Source organism: Centrocercus urophasianus, unplaced genomic scaffold (genome assembly GCF_019232065.1).
Source record: "Centrocercus urophasianus isolate 14NV4802_14NV808 unplaced genomic scaffold, USGS_Curo_1.0 seq_14, whole genome shotgun sequence".
NCBI classification, from domain to species: domain Eukaryota; kingdom Metazoa; phylum Chordata; class Aves; order Galliformes; family Phasianidae; genus Centrocercus; species Centrocercus urophasianus.
In genome coordinates this window covers 2763806-2785998 of record NW_024884586.1, presented here as the reverse complement: position 1 = coordinate 2785998, position 22193 = coordinate 2763806, and the positions used below count along the sequence as shown (strand labels likewise).

Sequence of the window (22193 nt, the reverse complement as noted above, 5' to 3'; positions counted from 1 at the left end):
TGTTTCATCTCCCTCTTTCACAATGTTACACACAGCAAATGGCATTAACAAATTGTTTGCGCTGGTGAAAAATACGTTTTTAACCTCATGGATGTTTCTTCTTGGAGCTGTCACCCGAAATCTGGGAAAAAAAATCTCTAATTCCAAAGTGATGCTAGAGAGCTAGCATCCAGTCTACATGAAACATTCATCCTGACCGAGTTCCTTATTTATTGATCTCTGTGCACCATTTTTGCATTTAATCCTGCTGTGAGATTAGTTATTGCTATTACTTCTGGGCCAGCAGAGTTGCAAATGCAAACGTTCTTGCAAAGACAAATATTCCCTGGCATGTACTGTCTTCAGTTTCAGAATACTCAGACTCTGGACAATCCCTTCTGTAACCACAGCATCTCTGGGGCTGTTGCTAACTCTGAAGCTACACAACTGCACTTCTTCTCTTTGCAGCGTTTTTGCATCTGTATTTGATGAAGAACATTATATAAAAGAAGCACATTGTGAGCCCTCTGTCCTCTCAATTTCTTATTTTTCATTTTACAGAAGCTGCATTCTGTTTCAGAAGTTGCTGATCAGCTTAGCGTCTGTGTTCTCTCTGGTTAGAGGCATTATTGCCTTGCTCCTTTGATACAAAGAGCCCTGAGATTTGATCTTGCTATCTGCGCTGTGACACAAAAGCATGGAAATGATTATGTTGTAGCATTTTGTATGATATTGAGACTACAGTATTTCACCTTCACTTACATTTTGGGCAGCATCCCTTCACTTACAATACTGCAGATCTAGGCAGTTTGAAGAAGAATATTATATGACATTGTGTCCTGAAAAGATGTTGCTCTGCCACGGGGTTCTGCAGGGCCTGTTTCCTAGGCTTTCCTGGAAAGACAGCCATTCATCACTGCTACACCAGTTAGATTTATAAATGGGACACTAATTTTCACACTTGCAGGAAATAATAACAATAAAAAAATCACGTTGTATAAATCACAGGAGTTGTTAGCATTAAAGCCGAAACAGTAGTAAGCAATCCAGCTTTTAGACCAGAAGCGATCACAAAAAAGCCACTCATTTGGGATTGTTCATGAGCGTTACATAGGTGACAAGACCTCCTAGGTACAGCGGGCTCAGTGCACAGTGCTGCTGCGATGGCACCATTTGGCCTTCGGTCATTCTCTGAGGCTGAGGCCAAGCAGCAGAGGATGGCTCTACAAATGCAGCTGGTGCTGGGAACCACACCTCCGTGCTTGGGGAACACGGCAAGGACCTTGGCCTAGCGGGGGGGCAACAGCAGCCACGTTTTAACGTGCCATTTCCCAAAGCTGTTTCTTTAACCAGTACAGAGACGGCATCCTTTTCCACTTTTCTAGCATTCATCACTTCGTACTGTTTGATCTGCATTTCTGCTTTTCAATTTCACGGGTTTTCTTTCACGGTACGGCTTCTTTTGGGAATTACTCCAGAGCGGGCTGCCGTGGAAACTTTTTTTCCTCCACGGCGTCAAACCCCCTCCGGACAACGCCGAGCCCGGCCCCGAAGGAGGCGATGGCGGCGCTCCCCGACTCCGCTACTACAGCTCCCGTGTGGCCGTGCGGCGCGGGGCGGGGCGCGGGCGGCGGAAGGGCGCCGCTGGCGGGCGGGCGGCGGCGGGGGCCGCTCTATCCGGGCCTTTGGCGCTTCCCTTCCTTTCGCGCCGGCGGCCGCTGCGAGGCGGCGGGTCCATGTGCGCACGGCGCGGCGCGGCCCCGGCCCCTGCCCCCCGCCTCCTGCCGCCGCCGGCATGGACCCCAACACCATCATTGAGGCCCTGCGGGGCACCATGGACCCGGCGCTGCGGGAAGCCGCCGAGCGGCAGCTTAACGAGGTGAGGGAAGCCGCGGGGCCCGGGCCGGGCGGCCGCCGCGGCGGAAGGGGCACGGCGCGGGCGGCGGGGTCGGGGCGGGCCGCGAGGCAGGGCTCGGCCCGGAGCGGCGCGGCGGGCGGGGGAGAGTGGGGCCGGGCCGCCCGCTCCCTCGGCCCTGCCCGTCTTCCCCGCGCGGGCTGCGGGGACCCGCCTGTTGTCGCGGGCCGGGCCGCCGCGTCCCCGCACGTGGCGGCGGAGCTCGGGCCGGGCGGGGCTCCGAGCCGGGAACGGGCGGCGGCGGGCCGTCTCGTTTCCTTTGTGCCTCTGCTCGGCCGGGGGTCGTAGCGGGGCGCGGACCCGGGGCCTCGGGCCGCCGGAGGGACCCGCGGGGGCAGTGCAAGGAGGTTCGCCGCCTTTGGGAGCGGGCTGCGAGAGTCCCGTCGCTCCGCGTTGAACTCGGCCGGTGGGCGAGGGGCCGCGCGTTCCCCGAAATCCTTCGGGCTCCGGCACGGCAGCGTGGCCGAGCTGGGCGTGCTGAGCGGGTGTAGCGGCAACACGTGCCCGGGAGACGGGAGAGAGGCGGCGGGGCTCCGGCCCGGCCCTGTCATCTGCTCGCACCGTGTGCCTCCGTGCTGCGGCCTAACAGCTGGCGGGCCCCGGTTCCGCGGGCCTGGGAGACAGCTGCCTTCTTGTTTCGCTTCACCTGGGAGCTGGAAACTCCTTCTTGACGAAACCCAAGCCGTGCGGCTTCCGGACATCTTGAAGAAAAGGTGCTCCGGTGGTTGGCGTGGAGGGAAGGGGCTGAAGGAGGAGGAGGTGAGGGGTGAGCCTGCGTGGCAGCTCCCGCGGTGCTCCGAGCCGGGCCTTCCCACACACGTTTTCCTTTGTCGCCCTGGAGCAGACCTCAGGCCTACCGCAGTATGTCCAGCATGGCCGTGTTCACTCAGCTTCTGCTGGCAGCAGGGAACTTCCAAAAACTGGAAGTACGACTTGTCATACTGTGAGAGTGTGTAGCTGCACCGAGTGCCTGGAAGTCGCTCAATAAGTGCGTGCTGGACGCGACTGCAGTCCGTAGCTGGAACACCACACAGCGATTAGATTTGTGCAAAGTAGTTGGCTATCTCCTCAGTATTTTTCTGTAAAAAGTATTCTCAGTGGTTTCTTTGTAAACTAAAAGTAAAAATAATGCTGTGGCTTATAAATACAACATGAAATCTTAATCTGACTCCAAAATGTGAGTTTTTTATTCTGTGCTTGTCAATATCTATATATAGTAACTTATTTCGAATCTATTCCAGCTATTTTCTGCAGGTACTGAGTTGGCGAACGTGCAGGAAATTGTGTTCTCTGCCAGTTGGGTTCTTCAACAAATGGCTAACTGTACGTGAGGGGCTGTGCTCACCATCAGCTGCCTTCTGATCACGTTTCTCAATCAAAACATGGTCTGTCATGCGCTACATCAGCATTAAACTGGAATAAAACCCAAATGTGCCCTTTCAGACGCACCAGATGTCATTGAACCCTAGACTAAGAATTCCTTATTTGAAATGCAGCCTCACTGATCTTTCACAGACCACTTGTGATAAAAAACTTAAAAAACAGCCCAAGCTACTACACCCTAAACCTGCAAGCGTTGATGCACATGTGTAGTTTTATTCACTTTCATGATCTTGTTTTTACATAGAGTTACTGAAATCAGTTATGCATTTGCTTGCAGGATACTACTCTGAATTTAACTGCTAGAGCAGTTATGTTATCAGTTAATATTTGATTACAATTATGTCTTTGCTTTTCTGTTGAGATGAAATCCTACAACAGTGAATAATCTTGCAGGTGGCTAGGGACAGAAGAACACCTTTATAATTTGTCTATTAATTGTCCTTGGTTGACCTTTTATTGTATCCTTATTTTGCCTGTAGTGTCTCTGTTGAGCTGAGGGGACTTTTGAGTAGAATAACCTTCTACCTTACCAGGAAAGAATGAGCTTCAGCCAGTAACTGATATTTCTAATTAATGACAAGTTAAATATCTAGATCTGTCCATCGAACCCTTACCAAGCAAGAGTTTCCACTGACTTGAGAAAGGGGCTGTGCTGTGTGAGTGTTGTTTTGTACAGACCTTCTTATTTTTCCTTTGACCTTGGCTAAGTCACACGTTCTTCTATTCTCTTTCACTACATTTTGACAAGTTATGTGACCTGTGCTTGAAGCACTGTGAGGACTTTGAGTTGAGATATGCTAAATGCAGGCAGCTCAGGGCTGTCCATCTCTTTGGTTTTAATGGGACAGGTTAAAGAGAATGATACCGTTAGCCCTTGTGTCCAGTGTATTACTTCCAGCTTCTTATAATTTCCAGGTAATGATACACTGTGAGGTGTTTGCTTGTCTCTGCTGTCTTGCAGAGGAGACAGTTTTACAGGGCCTTAGAACCAGACTCTTCCAGTAAGTTACTGGAAAGCAGCAGGAGGACTTTATTGCCTTTCAAAGCAGTCTTCATATTGTGTGTATAAAGTGTTTCCCAGAAGTGATGATGAAAGTAGATATTTTTAACTGTGCAGCTATGGAACGACCCCCTGAAAATTATGCACAGTGCTGTTTCATTCTTTAATATCCACATACGTGTCAAGGTGCTGTTGTTAGGTGATACCTGCCTTGCAGGTCTCTCCTCTGCAGCTAAGAGAATTGATCATATAACCATATTTGAGATTAACCCCGGTGTGGACAAGCTATTTTTCAGAAGAGCTATCCAACTTCTCCGAGAATTTTATTATTTTTTAAAGAAAAGATAAACCAGAACCCCAGTCACTCATAATGTTTTGTATGCCAAAGCTTAACAGGGTTTAAGTGAGTTTTTACCCTGTTGCTCCATTGGGAGGTGCCTTGCAGAAGTTGTGTTTACTCTCTTTCATGTTCTGATACAAGTGATAGTGGAAAAAAAAAATAATTGCTTGAGCTTGTGAACATGTCATCATAGCGTGCAATCTCTTTTACAAAGTGACCTCGTGTAGTGCCTTTCATTGCTCAGGAGATCCAAATGCCAGAGTAATGCATTGATGAACCAAAATGATTGGACTCTAACTGTTGGGAACTTTGCAGTGAAGAGCTGTCCAAGGGAAAAGAGCAAGTTCCTTTTTACATACCTTTCACTCAGGGATTTCAAAATACTGGCATGCTGTGTATTTGAATGCTTTAGGATAGGTATTTGTAATGTTACTTTATATTTTTTTTTTTACCTAGGAGGTATAACGTGATCTTCATGTATGACACTTGCACCTATATACCGTAGTGTATCTAAGACCAAGAGCAGCACGAGTTTCCTGGCTTTATCTGATTACTATATCATGAGTGTTTGTTGGAACTTCTTAGCATGGTATTCTCATGAAAGTGCATGATTATTCTTTCCTATTTCCACCCCCTGGTTTTCCGTTTGTACGTTGTGCTGTGTGTTAGACGAGAGATCTTTTGTGAGAGGATGGATTTAAGTTGTGTATGCAGAGGCTGATCCAGCACCAGAAATCCCCTTGGGGCCAGTGCGGAATCGAGGGAGTGTTGCTGTCACTAGGAAGCAGTTGGATGCTTGAATCATGCTAACTAATGCAAGGCAGAATCCTAGCAGACAAGGGTGCTTTGCCCCTTTCTTATGGCTCAGCAAATGGTTACTGCGTGTGCTTAGCTAACTTTTACAAAGAGCACGTTTCCTTTTTCCTCTTAATAGAAAAGTAAATAGATTTCAGAACTTGCAGACAGCACTCTGAAGTGAGCATCAAATACGTTTTCCAGATTTGATATGCATGTATGTGTTTTTGGTGGACCTTAAGCTTCATTTACATATGCATTGCGGCTGCAAAAGAGGTGGTAAAACCAGCTTGCAAAAACCTGAGGTCAGAATGACTTCCACACCTGCTGAGTTCTTAAAAAAGGATTGAAAGAGTGCTACAGAGGAGTCTGCTGATTCAGCGTGGCCTTACAGTTCCTGACCTTACCTTTCTATAAAAAAAGCCAAGCTGTTTCATCTCAGTGTAATAGCTGTGTGTTCACCCAGTGCTGTTACAGTCTAGATAAAAAAAAACTGCACTCTTAAGAATTGGAATTGAGGAAATGTATTTAAATTGTGGTTTTTAGCTCTTTAAAAGATAAGTTATAGCTTTTATTTAAATGTGTGCTAATTTGAATAATTGTATTAATACAACTGAAGGTTCTAGTTTAGCAACACGTAGTATATATTTTATTACTATTCTGATCTGCTTTTTTGCTAACAGCTAAGGAGGTGCTTCACAGAAGGACAGAGCTGTAGGGATTGGAAGGGACCACTGGAGATCATCATCAAGTGCAACTCCTGCTGAAGCAGGTTTCCTACAGCAGGTCGCACAGGAAGGCATCCAGGCAGGTTTTGAATTTCTCCATAGAAAAATACTTACCACCTCTCTGGGCAGCCTGTTCCAGTGCTCCGCAACCTGTATAGTAAAGAAGTTTTCCCCTGTGTTCTGATGGAACTTCCTATGTGCCAGTTTGTGCCCATTGCCCCTTGTTCTGTTGCTGGGCACCACTGAAGGGAGCCAGGTCCCACCCTCTTTATTCCTGTGCTGCAGATGCTTATAAGCATTGGTAAGATCCTCTTTCAGTCTTCTCCCCTCCAGGCTGAACAGCCCCGGGTCTCTCAGCCTTTCCTCATACAGGAGATGCTCCAGGCCCCTCATCATCTTTGTGGCCCTGCGCTGGACTCTCTCTAGGAGATCCTTGTCTTTCTTGAACTGGGGAGCCCAGAATGGGACACAGCACTCCAGCTGTGGCCTCACCAGGGCAGAGTAGAGAGGGAGGATCACCCTTCACCTGCTGACCATGCTCTTTTTTGTGCTCCCTGCGACACCATTGTCCTTCTTGGCCACGAGGGCACGGTGCTGACTCGTGGCCACCTGCTGTCCACCAGGACACCCGGGTCCTTCTCTGCAGAGCTCCTCTCCAGCCCCTAACTTGTGCTGATGCATATGGTTATTGCTTTCCAGGTGTAGGACTCTGACTCTGCAGATGCACTTAATATCTAAGAAGAATGTGTGGAGACAATTTCACCTGTGATTAAGCTCATTTTTAATTGGTTAATATCATGCATGCTTTGTGTAAAATACAAATAATAGTGCTATTAGAGAAGAATGTCTTCAGTGGGTATCATTGGTGGAAACAAGTGCCTTTGTGTATCATAATGAACTGTTGGTAGTTCTGCATGCCATCATCTGGTTTCTTTGTACTTGATATATGTTTCAGATTGAGGCTGGCACGACACCTCATAAGAAAATTGTTTTAGCACATGGCTTGCAAACCGTCTTGGCTAAGAAAAGCCTGCGGAAAAAGATGAACAAAGATTGTATGTTCTGGAATGCTGATATTAACAGACAGTGGTGCAACGTTTGTGGTCTGATAGAATGCATTCCTCAGCCAGTGAGGCTGCATAGCAGAGATTGCTCTTGGGAAAAGTCCCCAGATTCTTTGGCTCTTAGACAACAGAAAGTCATACCAGTGACACGGCATGTTGGAAGATTAGTAACGGGGAAGGACTTGAGATGATTTTTTTTTTTGAGTGCTGACGTGCGTGTTGGGAAATAGACTTATGACACAAACTTCTTTTTGCAATTATCGTAGTTCTCTTAATTTCATATTCATGCTAGCAAAGGGTGCTTGTAAGCAAGGAGCGTGAGAATGGTTTTGGGAATGGAAAGGGAGAAGGTTTGAACTGTCACAGCTTCAGTCAGAAGTTGTCTCTGTTCCCCGCGCAGTTGGAGTATATGAGAGAAGCTGTTGGGAAATGGTGGTTTTAGTTGTTGTGTTCTGCAGGTCTCTGCAGACCAACACTAATCGTCTGTGCTGGTTGTTGGTTTTTTGTTTGGTTGGTTTTTTAGCAGTGGTGTAAGTGAAGGTAAACACAACGTCCTGAAGGCCAGCCATGTCTGCAGTACAAAAATACTAAAGATTAAAATAGCTGAAACGTGTGTCTGTTCAGTATTCTTAGTGCCACAGATAGAGAATCGGCACCTCTATGATCTTCTGAAAAAAGAATCTGAAAGAGAACGTCTGAAAGAAGATGTTCTTCTTATAGTAAAGCAAAACGAGGGAGCAAGCGAGGAGTTGTGTGGTACCTGGGCTCTCATATGCCCACTCAATGTGCACATCCCTTCATGTAGCTGTCCTCTCCAACATTTCAGCCTCTCTAGAAGCTGTTGGTTTTGATGGGGTGGGAAAGCTCGGTGTGAAGTGGTGGGAAGTCCTCTGTATAGAATGCATAGTGTTCACGGAGCTGTGTGTGAATTTTGCTGCAAGTGAATGAATGAATAGGATGTTTCAGGTGAAAAGTAGGAGTTACTTTATATGCCGGTTGTATTAAAATCACCAATTATTTCTAGCCTGAGTCTGTGCTTTGAACCAGTAAAACTGATGGAGGAGCACATCCCTGGGATTGGTTGGTGTGTGATGACTGAAATGTTAATAAGGAAGATACCTATAAGGTTTTAGGAGACAAGGGTAATGGTGGAAATGTTCTGGTTCTATGATATCAAATAACTTAATAGTTTAGAGGATGCAGTGAAAGTGAAGGAGTGGTGAGGGGTTGGCACAGTGGCGGAGTCACTGTCCCTGGAGGTGCTTGAGAACCATGCAGATGTGGGAGGAGGGATGTGGGCATGGTGGGGACAGGCTGGCGTTGTTCAGATGAACTTATTTGTGCTCTTTCCAACCTCAATGGTTCTAGGGAAATGTACTTGTTCTGCATACTAACATAGGCCATGGTTTTAGGCGCTCCTGTGGCTTGCTACAATTACAGTCTCAGTCTTGATTTATTTTTTTAATATAGGAAAAGATTATTTGGGATTAATTCAGTTAAATTTCAGTGCGTGGCAGTCTTGTGTATTGCTGTCTATTTTAGTTGATTGTTTTTTTGGTTTTAAGGCACTTAACGTTTCCTTATTCAATTTTTATTCTCATCAATTCTTTGTCCGTACTTAAGCAGCTTATTTTTTATTTTTATATTTTAATTGAAATATCTTTTATACTAGCTTTACTTCGAAGTACAGTTACCATTTGTCGCAAGAAAATGAAAGGAATACTTTATTTTCAATGTTCTAGGATTAAATACTTCCCAAATTCTGAACATGAAATGCATTGAAGAATTTTCAGTACTAAAAAGACAGTTAAATTTATCCTACTTACTGTAGAAGGACATAACTTCTTACTTTAAGTTTGTTTTGAGCGTCTTGTAATACAGCCTTACTCATACCTAAGAGTTACTGAAACTGCATCCTTTCCTCGACAAGTTCTTAATGCATTTAAGTATAGGAGTACTGGGTACACCAGTGTTAGGGGTACAGTGGAATACTGTGTCCAAGTGCAGGTGTTGCTGCTGTGGGACTTCCAAAGTCAGTAGATTCTTAATGTACAACATTTTAGTATCTCGGGGCAAATCTTCAGTCAAATTAATTCTTTGTTTAAAATCAGAATGAAATATTAGAGGGGATGAAACAAGCTATGCAGATGCAATTATTGTGCAAATACATGAGCAACTGCCACGTCCCTTATCAGTTTGTTTACGTTAGAATATTTAGGAGATGTTTTATAAGGAAAATTAAAGTCGAAGACAAGAACCTGGTGAGATGGGAGTGAGCTGGGCAGTGTTACCTGCTTAGGAGAAATGTTGACTTTTTGGTCTGTGAGCTCTTGGTTCTACTAAGCAAACAGAAAGGCAGTTCCTGTTCTTTTGCTCTGCTGCAAATTAGACATTCTCTTGTTTCTTTGTTTTGTTTTTATAAATGGGTGCTATAGTTTTACTGCTTTTCAAAGAACTGGTTTGTTTGCTTGTGTAGAAAGTAAAAAGCTGAGTAGTAAGTGGGTAAGAGTTTGCTTTCCAAGAGTTTAACAGGTAGTGATACTTAAGTCCGTACAGCTGCCTTTGATAGAATTGTTTCAAAGAGCACATGAACCAAGGTTGTCATATTAGTGTAGATGAAGCAGCTGCAGGTCCACTCCATTGACTTTTGACCTTGAGGGAAATGATGTTGTTTTCCAGTCAGAAATAAGGATAGCTTTTTTTTTTTTTTTTGAGAATAGAATTTGACTCCACTTAAGCCTCTGTACTGCTGTTGTATGGTTGCACTTACAGTTGCTGCAGCGAAGCAGTAGCAGCAGTGGTCACTACTCAAAAAGGTGAAGCATAACTTGAACATGTTGGTTAAGGCTACAGGTGGTTTTAGAAATACAGTGTCTGTTGATTAGGTGATAGAATGAACTGGTGCCTTGTTTAAGGTCACTTGAAAGTTGCTGCAGTTGGTTTTTTGTTTCTGGATATTCAGTAATTTTTCCAGCACTGAGTGGCTATAAAAGGCTGATTCCTGAAGCTTGCTTAATGATTTCTTCAAACTCCATTACCTGAAATGGTAGGACTTTTCCTCTATTGTGCTGTCTTCAGCATACAATGAGCATGGCATTTTTGAATGCTTTGTTTTGCTAGCTAAATTTTTGCTAGCCATGAACCCTGAGTTGTTGGTATTCCTTTCTTAATGTCACATCATTATAGAAAGGTGGTAAAAGCAAACAGGAGTATTCCGAAATGAAAACTTAAATTATGACAGTGTTAATTTACAACTTATTTATTTTTTGTGTTTTACAGGCTCATAAGTCAGTGAACTTCGTTTCAACTTTGCTTCAGATCACTATGTCCGAGCAACTGGATTTACCAGTGAGACAGGCAGGCAAGTTTTCAAATCCTTTTTCGTTGTTTCTGCTGTAATGGTGTGTGCACACAGCTACACGTGCAGATACTGCTGAGGAATCCTAACAGTATTGATTTCCTGAAAGTCAGGAGTCATCAGAATTATGTTCATCATAACTTCACCTGGCACCATACACTAGATTAGAGAAAGAAAAGGTGGCTGACTATTCAATGATTGCCCCCCTTTGTCTCTCTGATCTTTGGGAAACCAGAGTAGTGCTAGTACACTTGGCCAGGGCAGCTGATTTTCTGCTAGCATGCTAATGTTTCTGAACATTGTAAGTGGAAGAAAACAAATCATGTCCTTTGGAACCCACTTAATTTGCATAAGTCAAAGTCATCAGAAGAATTCAATTTTGTGTATTGACAGCTCCAAATATCACCTTAAAAGCTACTCTGATTACTTGATAAAGGTTTCTGATACAATCCTTCTGTGGATTCAGACAGCTCAGGAGATAGGATCTTGGCCACTGATTTGGATTTTTTCCGGATAATAGACTATTCCAAGTTGTAGTGCAAGCCTAAGTTGTGTTTTTTGTCTTGATGCTTGTGGACAATTAAGATTATGTGTTAGGGTACTGCTTAACACGTATGTGAGAAAAAAGGGAGATTTGAAAACCTCTGAGAATTCCACCTTGATATAAGCTAATAAAAAAAATAAAGCAGTCTGTAGAGGGTGGGGACAGCTCATACAGCACAGAGCTTACAAACAGTGCGTGTTTTGCAAAGCAATTAATGGTATGATAAATCCCACTGAGGGCAGACTCGAGTCTGCATCACTTCAGTGTTGTCATAGCACATATCTGCAGGCTGTTCTGTATCACGCAGACCCTTTCAGAAACCGTTTGCTTCTGACTCTTCAGAAGGTAGATGTGAGGTTTGCAGAAAGAATTTACGTTGGGGATTTGTATATAGAATTAGATTAATAGTAACTTTGCTATTAGTTTGTAATTTGAGATTTCCTGTTGCCTTTGTCAGTCTGTTTCTTTTCAAGTGCTGTAAGCTATACTCAGCCAAATAAGCAGTTTGGATTTGGTTGTCAAAAGGTAAAAGAATGCATTTGTGCCAGCAGCCCAATTGTGCCAGCAGCTGCAAAGTGCTGTGGCCCGTTATACTGGTAGAAAGGAGCTCTCTTTCAACATTTACACTTGTATGAGGGACCTAATTTTTTGGTGGGTTTTTTTTTTTTCCCTTGGAAAATACATAGGATGTTTTAGATAGTCATTAGTGTTAATTTTATTTGGTCTGTTTTAATGAAAATAGCAAGAAATATTGTAAAGGATTTTTTCAGCAGCTTACTGCTGAAGTGTTACATGAGCTTTTTATAAGTAACAGAAGAAAAGTGTTTGGTATTTTCATGTGGATACACATTATTTACAGTACTAAATATCACAATAGGTGAAGAAATGCAACATGGCAAATTAATAACTTGTATGTTTTGTGTGTTACGGTTCTCCTTGTTAGAAATGGTCAATGCATTGATCGTTACAGTCAGTTCTTCTGAAATAGATTTGTCTTGGCAAGATGAGCGTTCATTTGATACTGTGGCTATGAGCTGCTTTGTTACTTTTGTCTGACAGGGGTTATCTACTTGAAAAATATGATAACCCAGTATTGGCCGGACCGGGAAACTGCACCTGGAGAGATTCCACCTTACTCCATCCCAGAAGAAGATAGACACTGTATTCGTGAAAATATTGTAGAAGCCATTATTCATTCTCCTGAGCTGATCAGGTATGCAGTTTGTGCGTGTCTTTGAATTTGCTATGGCTTCTGACTTTTCTGTGTGCTTGTTTCTTCTTTTTACACAACTGAGATAGCCTGAATGTTAAGCATGTGGAAACTTACTGGTAGAAAATCCTTCGCAATGAAAAAGTCAGACCCCTGTCGCTTCATTTTTTTCTTAAATTGAGCACTATTCAACAGAAAGTGTGGAACCTAAACTTCCTATTTAAAGAAAATACGCTTGAATTTAAGTCGTGGGATTAGTTGTTGCAGTGCCACATGAATATTATTAATTATTTCATCATTAATACACTTGATTTGCAGAGTACAACTTACTACTTGCATTCATCATATTATCAAGCATGATTATCCTAGTCGTTGGACTGCAGTTGTGGAGAAAATTGGGTTTTACCTTCAGTCTGACAACAGTGCTTGTTGGCTTGGGATTCTTCTATGTCTTTATCAACTTGTGAAAAACTATGAGTAAGTGGTGTGTTTTTTTTTTTCCTACCATATATAAGAGCAGAATGAATATGCTTATATCTCTTGTGTACCACGTATATTTTGCAACAGTGTGAAATTGCATGTGGGATGGAGCACAGGTTGATAGACATCTAAATTTAGAGAATATCCTTGAATGCTTACCATGCAGTTGCTGGCTCATATTTTCTATACTAAGAGATTACAGAAAAAACTGCTTCTGTTAGAAAATTAAGATTGGAAGAAAGGGTGCATCTTTAAAGGGCTGATTTGGTGGTACATATATTTGGATTGAAATGTTAGAGTATCAGTAGCACTTAACATACAAAGGTTTCAAAGTGTGAAATCTTGAATGTTAGGAAATGTCAAAATGAGTCAGCTTTGGTTTGATCCTCTTGTAAATTTTGAATGTCTTTGGCTCTGTATCTGGTCTTACACTCAAAGCTTTAGAGCTTGAGAAGTTAGGTGGAACTCTGCTGCTTCTGTCCTGTAGAAGGCTGCTTTTTGTGGCAGAGATTGCAATCCTGAAGTCATGGGCAGCAGTAGTAGTGTAACTGGTGGAATCCACAGTTTAATCTCTGAAGGCCGTTATGTGCAGTGTTACTTGATGTAGAATTGATGACATTAGAATGGGTGGATAATGGTTCCTCACAAATCGTTTTCAAGAGAAGAGCTTTAAACCCCTCTGTAAGTAATTGCATTCCAGAGGTCTTTCTGTGAATAAAAATGGGAAGTCCTGATAAGAAAGCAAGCTTACTCAACTTTCAAATATATTTTATTGAATATGCAGCAGAAATCTGTGAGATAAACACGAAGCGTTGACTGGTGGTAAATTATGAGTGTAGTAATCCTGTGTAAGGAAGACTTTTAATGTGAGCATAGTCATTGCATGATTAACTAAGGTAACAGATGTGTTCAGAGTGTTAGCTGATCACGTGCTTTAACTGGGGCCAGCAACTATTCATACTTTGCTTTCTGGTGAAGTTAGCAAGGATGGGCTTTACAAATCTTATAGAAATGTGTAAGCTATATTGAACAGGATTTTGGAATTCAGTGTTCTGTTGGTGGTTTTTACAGCACGGGTCATTTGGGAGCAAAATGAGTAGACTTTATATTTCTGCAAATTGGCTCTGGTAAGACTGAGCGTTGATTAATGTTTACTAGTAGCGAAAAGTCTACAAAAGATGCATCTTCAAAACAAAGAAAAAGCAACAAACAAAACCTTCCCACAAGAACTCAGGAGTATTAATTGCTTAGACAGAAAAATCATGCTGTATATTCTTGGTGATTCTTTACTTCGTTCTTAGTTATTGCTGGTATGAACTAGATGCAGTGTTGCAGAGTGAATGCTTGAGTTGATAAGGACTTCCTTCTTAGCAAATTAAAAGCTGGGGGGAAGATTTAAAAATGTGGCCTCATTTTAATTCAGAAATGTTGAAATATTTTGGGAAAGGGAATGGAGCTCTCCTTTCAGCATAGGCATGGAAACATCTGGGGCCCTATTTCAGAGGGTGTTGCAATGGAAGGCTGCTGCGAGTCTGTCACGTGCCCTTCAGGCCTACATTCAGATCGTTAGATGTGGGCAAATCAGATGGCAAAATGTGGGAGACCTTTCAGTTTGCCTTCCTTAATGCTGGTGAAGCAATCCAGCTTTTGGAAATATTTCTAATGAAGTGTGAACCCTGATGGATGTACTTCTGGAATTTTACTGACTAGCCCAACATCTGCTATGTCTGGCAATAAATGCCTTCCTTTTGCTTGCAATTTCTGTAGTGCTCTGACACTACAGTAATAGTGTGGCAGAATGTGATTTAGTATTCGAAGTGTGTACATTGACAGGAATGCAGTACTAGGAGAAACATAATGTGGATTTATAGTGGAGTAACAAACTCCTTCATTTTTCAACTTGCTTTTTGGTTGTAATGTTGCGTGGCTCAGAGCTTTACTCCAAGTTCTGTAGCTAGAAATGGTTGAGATTTTTTAACCACACATTGTTCTGAACTGTAGTATAAACTACTTGTATCTCCTCTGGAGAGAGGTGGGCTTAGAGAATTCCAAGACTGTGTGAAAGACCTATAAAGCTAGCTGTGTTTTATTTAAAGGTATAAGAAACCAGAGGAGCGTAGTCCTTTGATAGCTGCAATGCAACATTTTCTACCAGTTTTGAAGGATAGTTTCATTCAGCTGTTGAGTGATCCATCTGATCAGTCTGTCCTCATCCAGAAGCAAATCTTCAAAATATTTTATGCCCTCGTCCAGGTAAAAATAAATTTTGTGTGTTTTTTGGAATAAGTAATTTAAAGCATTATTATTATTTTTTTTTTCTTAAAGTAGAGTGAAATATTAACAGTATTAGATTAGTTGTGGCAAATAATTTGCATTTACTCGGCTGTGGTAATTAATTGTGCTGTAAAATCAGTGCTATACTTTTTCCTGGTCTGGCATCAGACAGAAACTTACGCATGCTCTCCCCTAAGCTGGAGTGTTTGCTACAAAACCATTGACGTTACTTTTCTAATGGCAGATTGTAGAGGCCAGCCTACGCAGGATTATCAGTGCAAATGTAGCTCATAAGGTGACTGCTAACGTGTTGACTGCTTCAGAAATCAGTGCAATACCTGTTTAAGTAGTGTCCCAGTGCTTCATAAGCGAGATTGCAATGAAAATTTCTAGCAGCATTGAGGATATTGAGGGATACGGTCCAGTTTGTGTTAAGTTCTTGTTTTTTTTAATGGAAGCTAGGTGTGGACATAGACTTGAAAGAGCTAAAATTCAAACTGTGAATGTAACGTTATTTTCAAATTGCTTTATAATTTTTGTCTTTATTTTGAATAAGTACACGCTACCTTTGGAGTTGATAAATCAGCAAAACTTGACTGAATGGATAGAAATCCTGAAGACTGTTGTTGATAGAGATGTACCAGCTGTAAGTGTCTTTTGGTTATTATCTGTTTAATCTGAAATATTTTTCACTTGAATTTTTAAAAAGATATTCTTTCTGTGTGGTTTTTCTCAATAGATGCTAAGAAAATAATTTTAAAATGAATAGGATATTGTAAACAGGCCAGACAAGTTTCAAACATATGTAATGTGTGCAGGAGTTCTGTTTTCAAAGTGTAGCATAATTTATTTTGGCTTCTTGTTTCAATAATTTGATCATTTAAGCAGAGTACATCACAGGACTTATTTTTAGATGTGCTGTACTTCAGGCTTTTAAGTTAGAAGTGTGATGTGCTAATTTCAGTGTAAATTGAAGTAAAGTAAGATATGCTATTCGTTGTCCAAAAGTCATGTAATTTTTTTTTTATTATTTTTTCCTAAAGGAAACTCTTCAAGTTGATGAAGATGATAGACCTGAGTTGCCTTGGTGGAAGTGCAAGAAGTGGGCTTTGCATATCTTAGCTAGACTTTTTGAGAGGTAACTTAGCTTCCCTCATAACTACCTTTAAGAACTCAACCAGATGATTAAGTCAGCAGTAGCACTTCACACTTTAATTTGCATACTTGCTTCAAATTCTAGGTATGGGAGCCCTGGCAATGTTTCCAAGGAATACAATGAGTTTGCTGAAGTGTTCCTGAAGGCGTTTGCTGTTGGTGTTCAGCAAGTAAGAAACAGAACCTGGGGAGCATTGAGATAGGTGTAGACTTTGTGACCATTTCTTCCTTCTTGTTCTCTTAGAGCAAGTTTATAAAATGTCTCAGGAGTTTTTCTACAATCTGTGTGCTTGTGTTAGTTCTGAAATTTGTTTACTTGAAAGGAATTAGATTGCAAATAGACTGTATATGCAAAATCTGAGGGAGTTGAAGGCTTTCTTGATTTCAGTGAAGAAAGGAACACTTTTCATTTCAGTTTCCTAAATATATTTTTGTTTTTCATTCGTGATGAAGTTCTAATGATTTGTAGGACTTAATACTCGAGTGTTTCTCACCCTTTTGCTATGGATGAACAGATATAAATGTATGTTGGGATTACTGATCATTCAAGTATAAACTTGAAGCATACTACTAATGTTAATATCTTACAAGTATTCCTCATTGACCATCTAGCCTGTATTATTTTAATGTGTATGTCACACCAAAAAAATCCAGCATTTTTTTTCTGGATAAACTACTTCAAGCTTGACCCAAACAGGCTTGCCCTACCCAGCTGGAATACCTTGATTCTTAACCCTTGTGTCTGTGGTTCTTTTGCTCAAGATGTTTTTTGTTTTGAAAGACCCGATGAACCAGTACTAAACACTGGTTGAACTCTACTGCCTGCTTGTTCCTTTATACAGTTGTAGAATTTGTTCTGCCATTTCCCTGCAGCCTGCATCCTACATACTGCCTCTTCTCACTTCATCTTACCTCTTCTCTTATTCTTTGCTTTAATTTTTTTTTCTTTGTTGCATCTGAACAGTGGGAGGTGATTACTTTGATATGTTAAAAGAAACTGGAAATGTTTGTCCAGGAGCACTTTTTTAGCATGGCTCTAAAGACCATTTGTTGATCCTCAGTTTTGTCTTCATTTTCAAGGACTGTAACTCATTTTTTTCATTGAATATTGATGAATTTAGGCTTTCCAGTGTGTAATTCTGTTTAACTGGAGAATCATTTCTAAATTAAAAATGGACAAAAAAAGCCCAAGCAACTTCAAATTCTCCTAAAACTCAAATGCACCAGCAAACTAGATCTTCTTGCATAAACTTCCACAAAGAACATTGTAATACCACAAGTCCTCTTTCACCAAAGTCCCAAGATTATTTTTTTTGCTGAGGAAGAAGAGCCTTTAGTTTATATTTCTTGCATACTGAACTGCTGCTGTGGTGTTCCTTAGGCCATGGAGCCCTTAGAGTATGGGTTACATACTTCAGTATATGTTAATAGTAAGTTGATAAGCATGTTCTGTTGCTTGTGTTAAAATTTATAGAGAAAGTCTATCTGTTGAAAGTTATCTACTCTGTGTGAGCTCACCATTTTAGTTTTTTGGAAATAATTTGTTTAAAGCGTGGAATAGAGGAAGTAGAGAGAATGGTTTGCTACTGAAGAGGGTAGAGTTGGGTTGGATATAAGGAAAAAGACTTTTGCAGTGAGGATGATGAGACACTGGGACAGATTGCCCAGAGATGTGGTGGATGCCCCAACCCTGGAGGCTTTCAAGATTAGATGGACCAAGCTCTGAGCAGCCTGATTGAGCTGTGGGCGTCTCTGGTTGTTGCAGAGGAGTTGGATTAGATGGCCTTTAAAGGGTCCCTTCCAACTCTTAAGGATTCCATGATTTTGATAAATCGGGGAAGTAAAATGCATCCGGCAGTTGTTTGGGTGTTCAGTCATTTTTGATGTTACCCTGTTGGACTTAATTTTTTTTTTAATGAATAACACTTCCTTTAGTTCTGATTTCAAGAAGCACATTCATTTTTAGCATGTACTGATGGCTTACTGGTTTTTGAACGTTGCAAACAATCACTGTCACTTTAAGGTGTTGTTTGCAGAGGGTTGATTGTTTTCTCCTTTTAGTTTGCTCACAAGTGTTTGTGTTCTGTAATTCTTGAAGCAGCTTCAAGTCTCTCAGAACTTCCTCTCTATTCATTTCCTATCCTAAATCACTGTCTGATACCACCAAGACCTTGTACTGAGGTGAGGCTAGCAGCTGGTAATTCCTTTAAGTCCAGGAGACCTTTATACTTCTGCTATACTCTGCACTTGTGCAGCTTCTCCTCAAGTACTGTTAGCAAGTTTAGTACAAGAAGTTAGAACTGTTGGAGCATGTGCAAAGGAGGCAAGAAGGGTAGTGATTGCTCTAGAGGGCTCAAGGAGTTGCTGGGATCCCTTAGTTTGCTCAGCTCGAGCAGAGGAGCTGAGGGGAGGCCTGATGGTGGCTGCAGCTCCTCACTGGGAGGGGAAGGGCAGCGCTGAGCTCTGCTCTGTGTGACAGCAACAGGGCATGAGGGAACGGCATGGAGCTGTGCCAGGGGAGGGATGGGGGGCTAGGGGAAGGTCTGCAGCAGAGGACAGTGGGCATGGAATGGGCTCATTGCTCTCCATAGCCATGCACTCTTCATGCAGTGTCACTGTTGTAATGTAGTGCGTAGACAAGGACAGAAGACTGACATGGTGCATTTTACCAGTCTGGAGTTCAGGCATGATTTTATGCCTCCAAACGTTAGCAAGATAAAGCAATAAGCCTCATAGAAAAAGGCTCCCTAAACTGTGGTGATTAATTAGCATTAACGTTTTCTTTTTAGAAGATTGCGTGCTTAAAAAATACTCAGTACCTGATATGAGCTTCAAGTTGCTTTATAAAATTAACAATGACATTTAGTAGATTAGTCAGTCCCCATTTTAATCTAATGAGTAAACATTTAAGATGCGTTTTGAGAGGTTGTGCTGTAGGATTGTGATGGGATTGTGTCATTTGTCAAGTTAAAATAATATTCAGTACAAACTATTAATTAGGTATGATTTTTCTAGGTGTTGCTGAAGGTGTTGTATCAATACAAGGAGAAGCAGTACATGGCTCCTAGGGTTCTGCAGCAAACGCTGAACTACATTAATCAAGGAGTGTCACATGCAGTCACCTGGAAGAATTTGAAACCTCATATTCAAGTAAATCACTTTCTGAATTTAATACTTAGATGAGTCAGTAGTAATTAATCTGTAGTACGGTGTCTCTGTTGTTGCTAGAAATAAACTTTTGGGAACCTCTGCTGTAAATTACCTGTGAAAAGAGTTTAAGCCTGTTTAATTAAGTTTTTTCTTGATGAATGAGCGAAGCTAACTAGCTGTTATTTTTTTTTTTCTGCTACAAGTCTTTCATATTTTACCAATTGAAAGACTACATGGCTGTACAGCAACATAACAAATTTTGGAGATGGTGATAACTACTGGATTTATCACATTGAGTCATCTCCATGCAACATAAGTCAGAGAAAACTTTCTTAAGGCACTGCAGAAAATCCACTGTTTTCAAATACTCTGAGAATGTTACCATGTTGCATCTGAACTGAAGAAGAGCAAAATCTGATTCTTGTTGAGTATAGGGCAGATTATAGAGATTGATTTATCAGTAGCAGTTTGTTTTCAATTTTCTTTTTTAATTGCAGGGGATTATCCAAGATGTGATTTTCCCATTGATGTGCTATACAGATGCTGATGAGGAGCTTTGGCAAGAAGATCCATATGAATATATTCGCATGAAATTTGGTAAGAATTAGGAATGTCTTCACATTAGAATTTAACTTTGTATGAAGAGGCTTTTGTGTGTGTGTGAGAACAGGCATGACTTAAATCTTTCAAAAAAGAAAATGGTAGAATGATACAATTTCATGTAGTTATCTTTTAGATGGATTGGCCCATGTAACAGATACCATAGGATGTTTCAGCAATGATGCAATTGTTTCTGCATTTGTAAAGTAGCTGATTTTGTCATTTACATTATTTCTTTTGGAAAAGTCAAACAGTCCAGGTCTAGCTTGCATTTTCATGAGTTTAATGTTACTAAAAGTTTATGGTTTGCACTAGCTAGTATTTTAAAATTATAGAATTATAGAATGGCCTGGGTTGAAAAGGACCACAATGATCATGTAGTTTCAACCCCCCTGTTATGTGCAGGGTCGCCAACCACCAGACCAGGCTGCCCAGAGCCACATCCAGCCTGGCCTTGAATGCCTCCTGGGATGGGGCACCCATAACCTCCTTGGGCAGCCTGTTCCAGTGTGTCACAACCCTCTGTGAAAAACTTACTCCTAATATCTAACCTAAACTCCCCCTGTCTCAACTTAGGCTCTTGGTGTTCTTAAGATGTCGATGAATTTCAAATATGCTGTAGTTCAGAACAGATGTACCATAATGGTAAATGACATGGCATGAAATAAGCCTCACCTTCTAGCCTTGTCTAGTTTTACCCTTCTTTCAAGGAGTTTATTTATAAGCCAGTTATAATATTTATAAGCAGCTCTTTCAGGCCATAGAAGAAAGGAGAATCTTCACGCTTCCTGAACGAGTCCTTCTTTCTTTTTTCTAGGATTTTTATGTGGTTAGAACAAGAAATTGTTACAGTTTTGGAGATTCCTTGTCCCTTAGGTCAGAGGGGCCTGTAAACAATATAGGTATTATACATGGCTCTGATAATCCTTTTCTACAGGGGAAAAAAATGCATTTTTGGCTGAACCGGTTGCATGCCCTTAATGACGCAGCAGATAATGTAGGAAAGCATACAGTGATGTCTAGTTAAAAATATTTATTCTAATAATGAGGGAAACAAAGTTTCAGATTAGGTATGCAGAGCCAGTGATCATGAAAAACGTCAGAGATGCAACTGTGAGAAACGTCCAACTCACTGCTACTGTTGTCTGATCTTGAAATATCTGTAATAAGAAAGCATGATGAACCACTTGAAATAAAACTGGAAAATTGTTTTGTTTTGTTTGAAACCATTAGATAGCATTAAGATAATTATTTACATCAAAAGACTAAAACATATAGCTGTTCTGTTTATTTAATAGATGTATTTGAAGACTTCATTTCACCAACAACTGCTGCTCAGACATTATTGTTTACATCATGTAGTAAAAGGAAAGAGGTAAGCCATTAAGGATTTTGCTGAAACACGGTGCTACTTTGGTTTACCTTGTAAGCTGTATTTACTTGCTGAAAGAATTACTGAGAAGCTTTATTTTTTAACCCTCTCATATTGTAGCACAGTGAAATTTGCCGTTTACCTCCAATATTTTGTTTGCACTAGTCTGTTTTTTGTTTGTCACTTCCTCTGGGACCCATATATCAAGAACGTTATGTCTTACAACTGATGCATAAAACAGAATCAAAACGCCAGGCTTGGATCAGGTTGTTAGACATTCACACAGTTTCAGAGCACTGAGAATGATATGTGCCATGACTGGTTGAAATACTTTGTCTGTGTATTCAATCTAGGTCTTGCAGAAGACAATGGGCTTTTGCTATCAGATTCTTACGGAGCCAAATGCTGACCCTCGTAAGAAAGATGGTGCTTTACATATGATTGGTTCCTTAGCTGAAATTCTTCTAAAAGTAAGTCTAATTACTAGGTTTTGCCCAAGTTCAGCTGACTGACTTGTAAGTTCTTTTAAATTCTCTACTTGTAGTAAGAATTGCTGTGCTGTTTTCTTTGCTGTACTGTTTTAACTACATTCCTTCTTTGTGGAGGAAAGGAGAACAATCCATCCAATGAGGGGCTGATGACTTAACAAGATCTTTTCTGTATAGAAGAGCAGAAATAAAATGAAATCAGTGAACTTTGTCAATTAGCATGGCAGTGAATAAGAAACAGGTCTTTCATTTGTGTTTGGACCATGACTGAGAGGTTTCTCAGACCCCTTTTGCTTTTGGTATCAGGGTAACGTACCACGAAACAAAAGCCTTTTCTGAGAGGCTGTGAATCATGGGG

General features: G+C 41.3%; 1 protein-coding gene across 1 annotated transcript in view; it reads left to right on the top strand.

Moving 5' to 3' along the window:
• Positions 1 to 1746: 1746 nt before the first annotated feature.
• The window catches only part of IPO7 (importin 7), a 33113-nt gene continuing 12666 nt past the window's right edge, over positions 1747 to 22193 (top strand). The window contains exons 1-12 of the mRNA XM_042813865.1: positions 1747 to 1858; positions 10484 to 10565; positions 12166 to 12319; positions 12635 to 12793; positions 14893 to 15049; positions 15627 to 15716; positions 16114 to 16208; positions 16311 to 16395; positions 19241 to 19375; positions 19873 to 19972; positions 21274 to 21350; positions 21701 to 21817. Coding sequence (XP_042669799.1) covers positions 1775 to 1858; positions 10484 to 10565; positions 12166 to 12319; positions 12635 to 12793; positions 14893 to 15049; positions 15627 to 15716; positions 16114 to 16208; positions 16311 to 16395; positions 19241 to 19375; positions 19873 to 19972; positions 21274 to 21350; positions 21701 to 21817 — 1335 coding nt within the window. The 5' untranslated portion in view covers positions 1747 to 1774. The remainder of the gene's footprint in view (positions 1859 to 10483; positions 10566 to 12165; positions 12320 to 12634; positions 12794 to 14892; positions 15050 to 15626; positions 15717 to 16113; positions 16209 to 16310; positions 16396 to 19240; positions 19376 to 19872; positions 19973 to 21273; positions 21351 to 21700; positions 21818 to 22193) is intronic.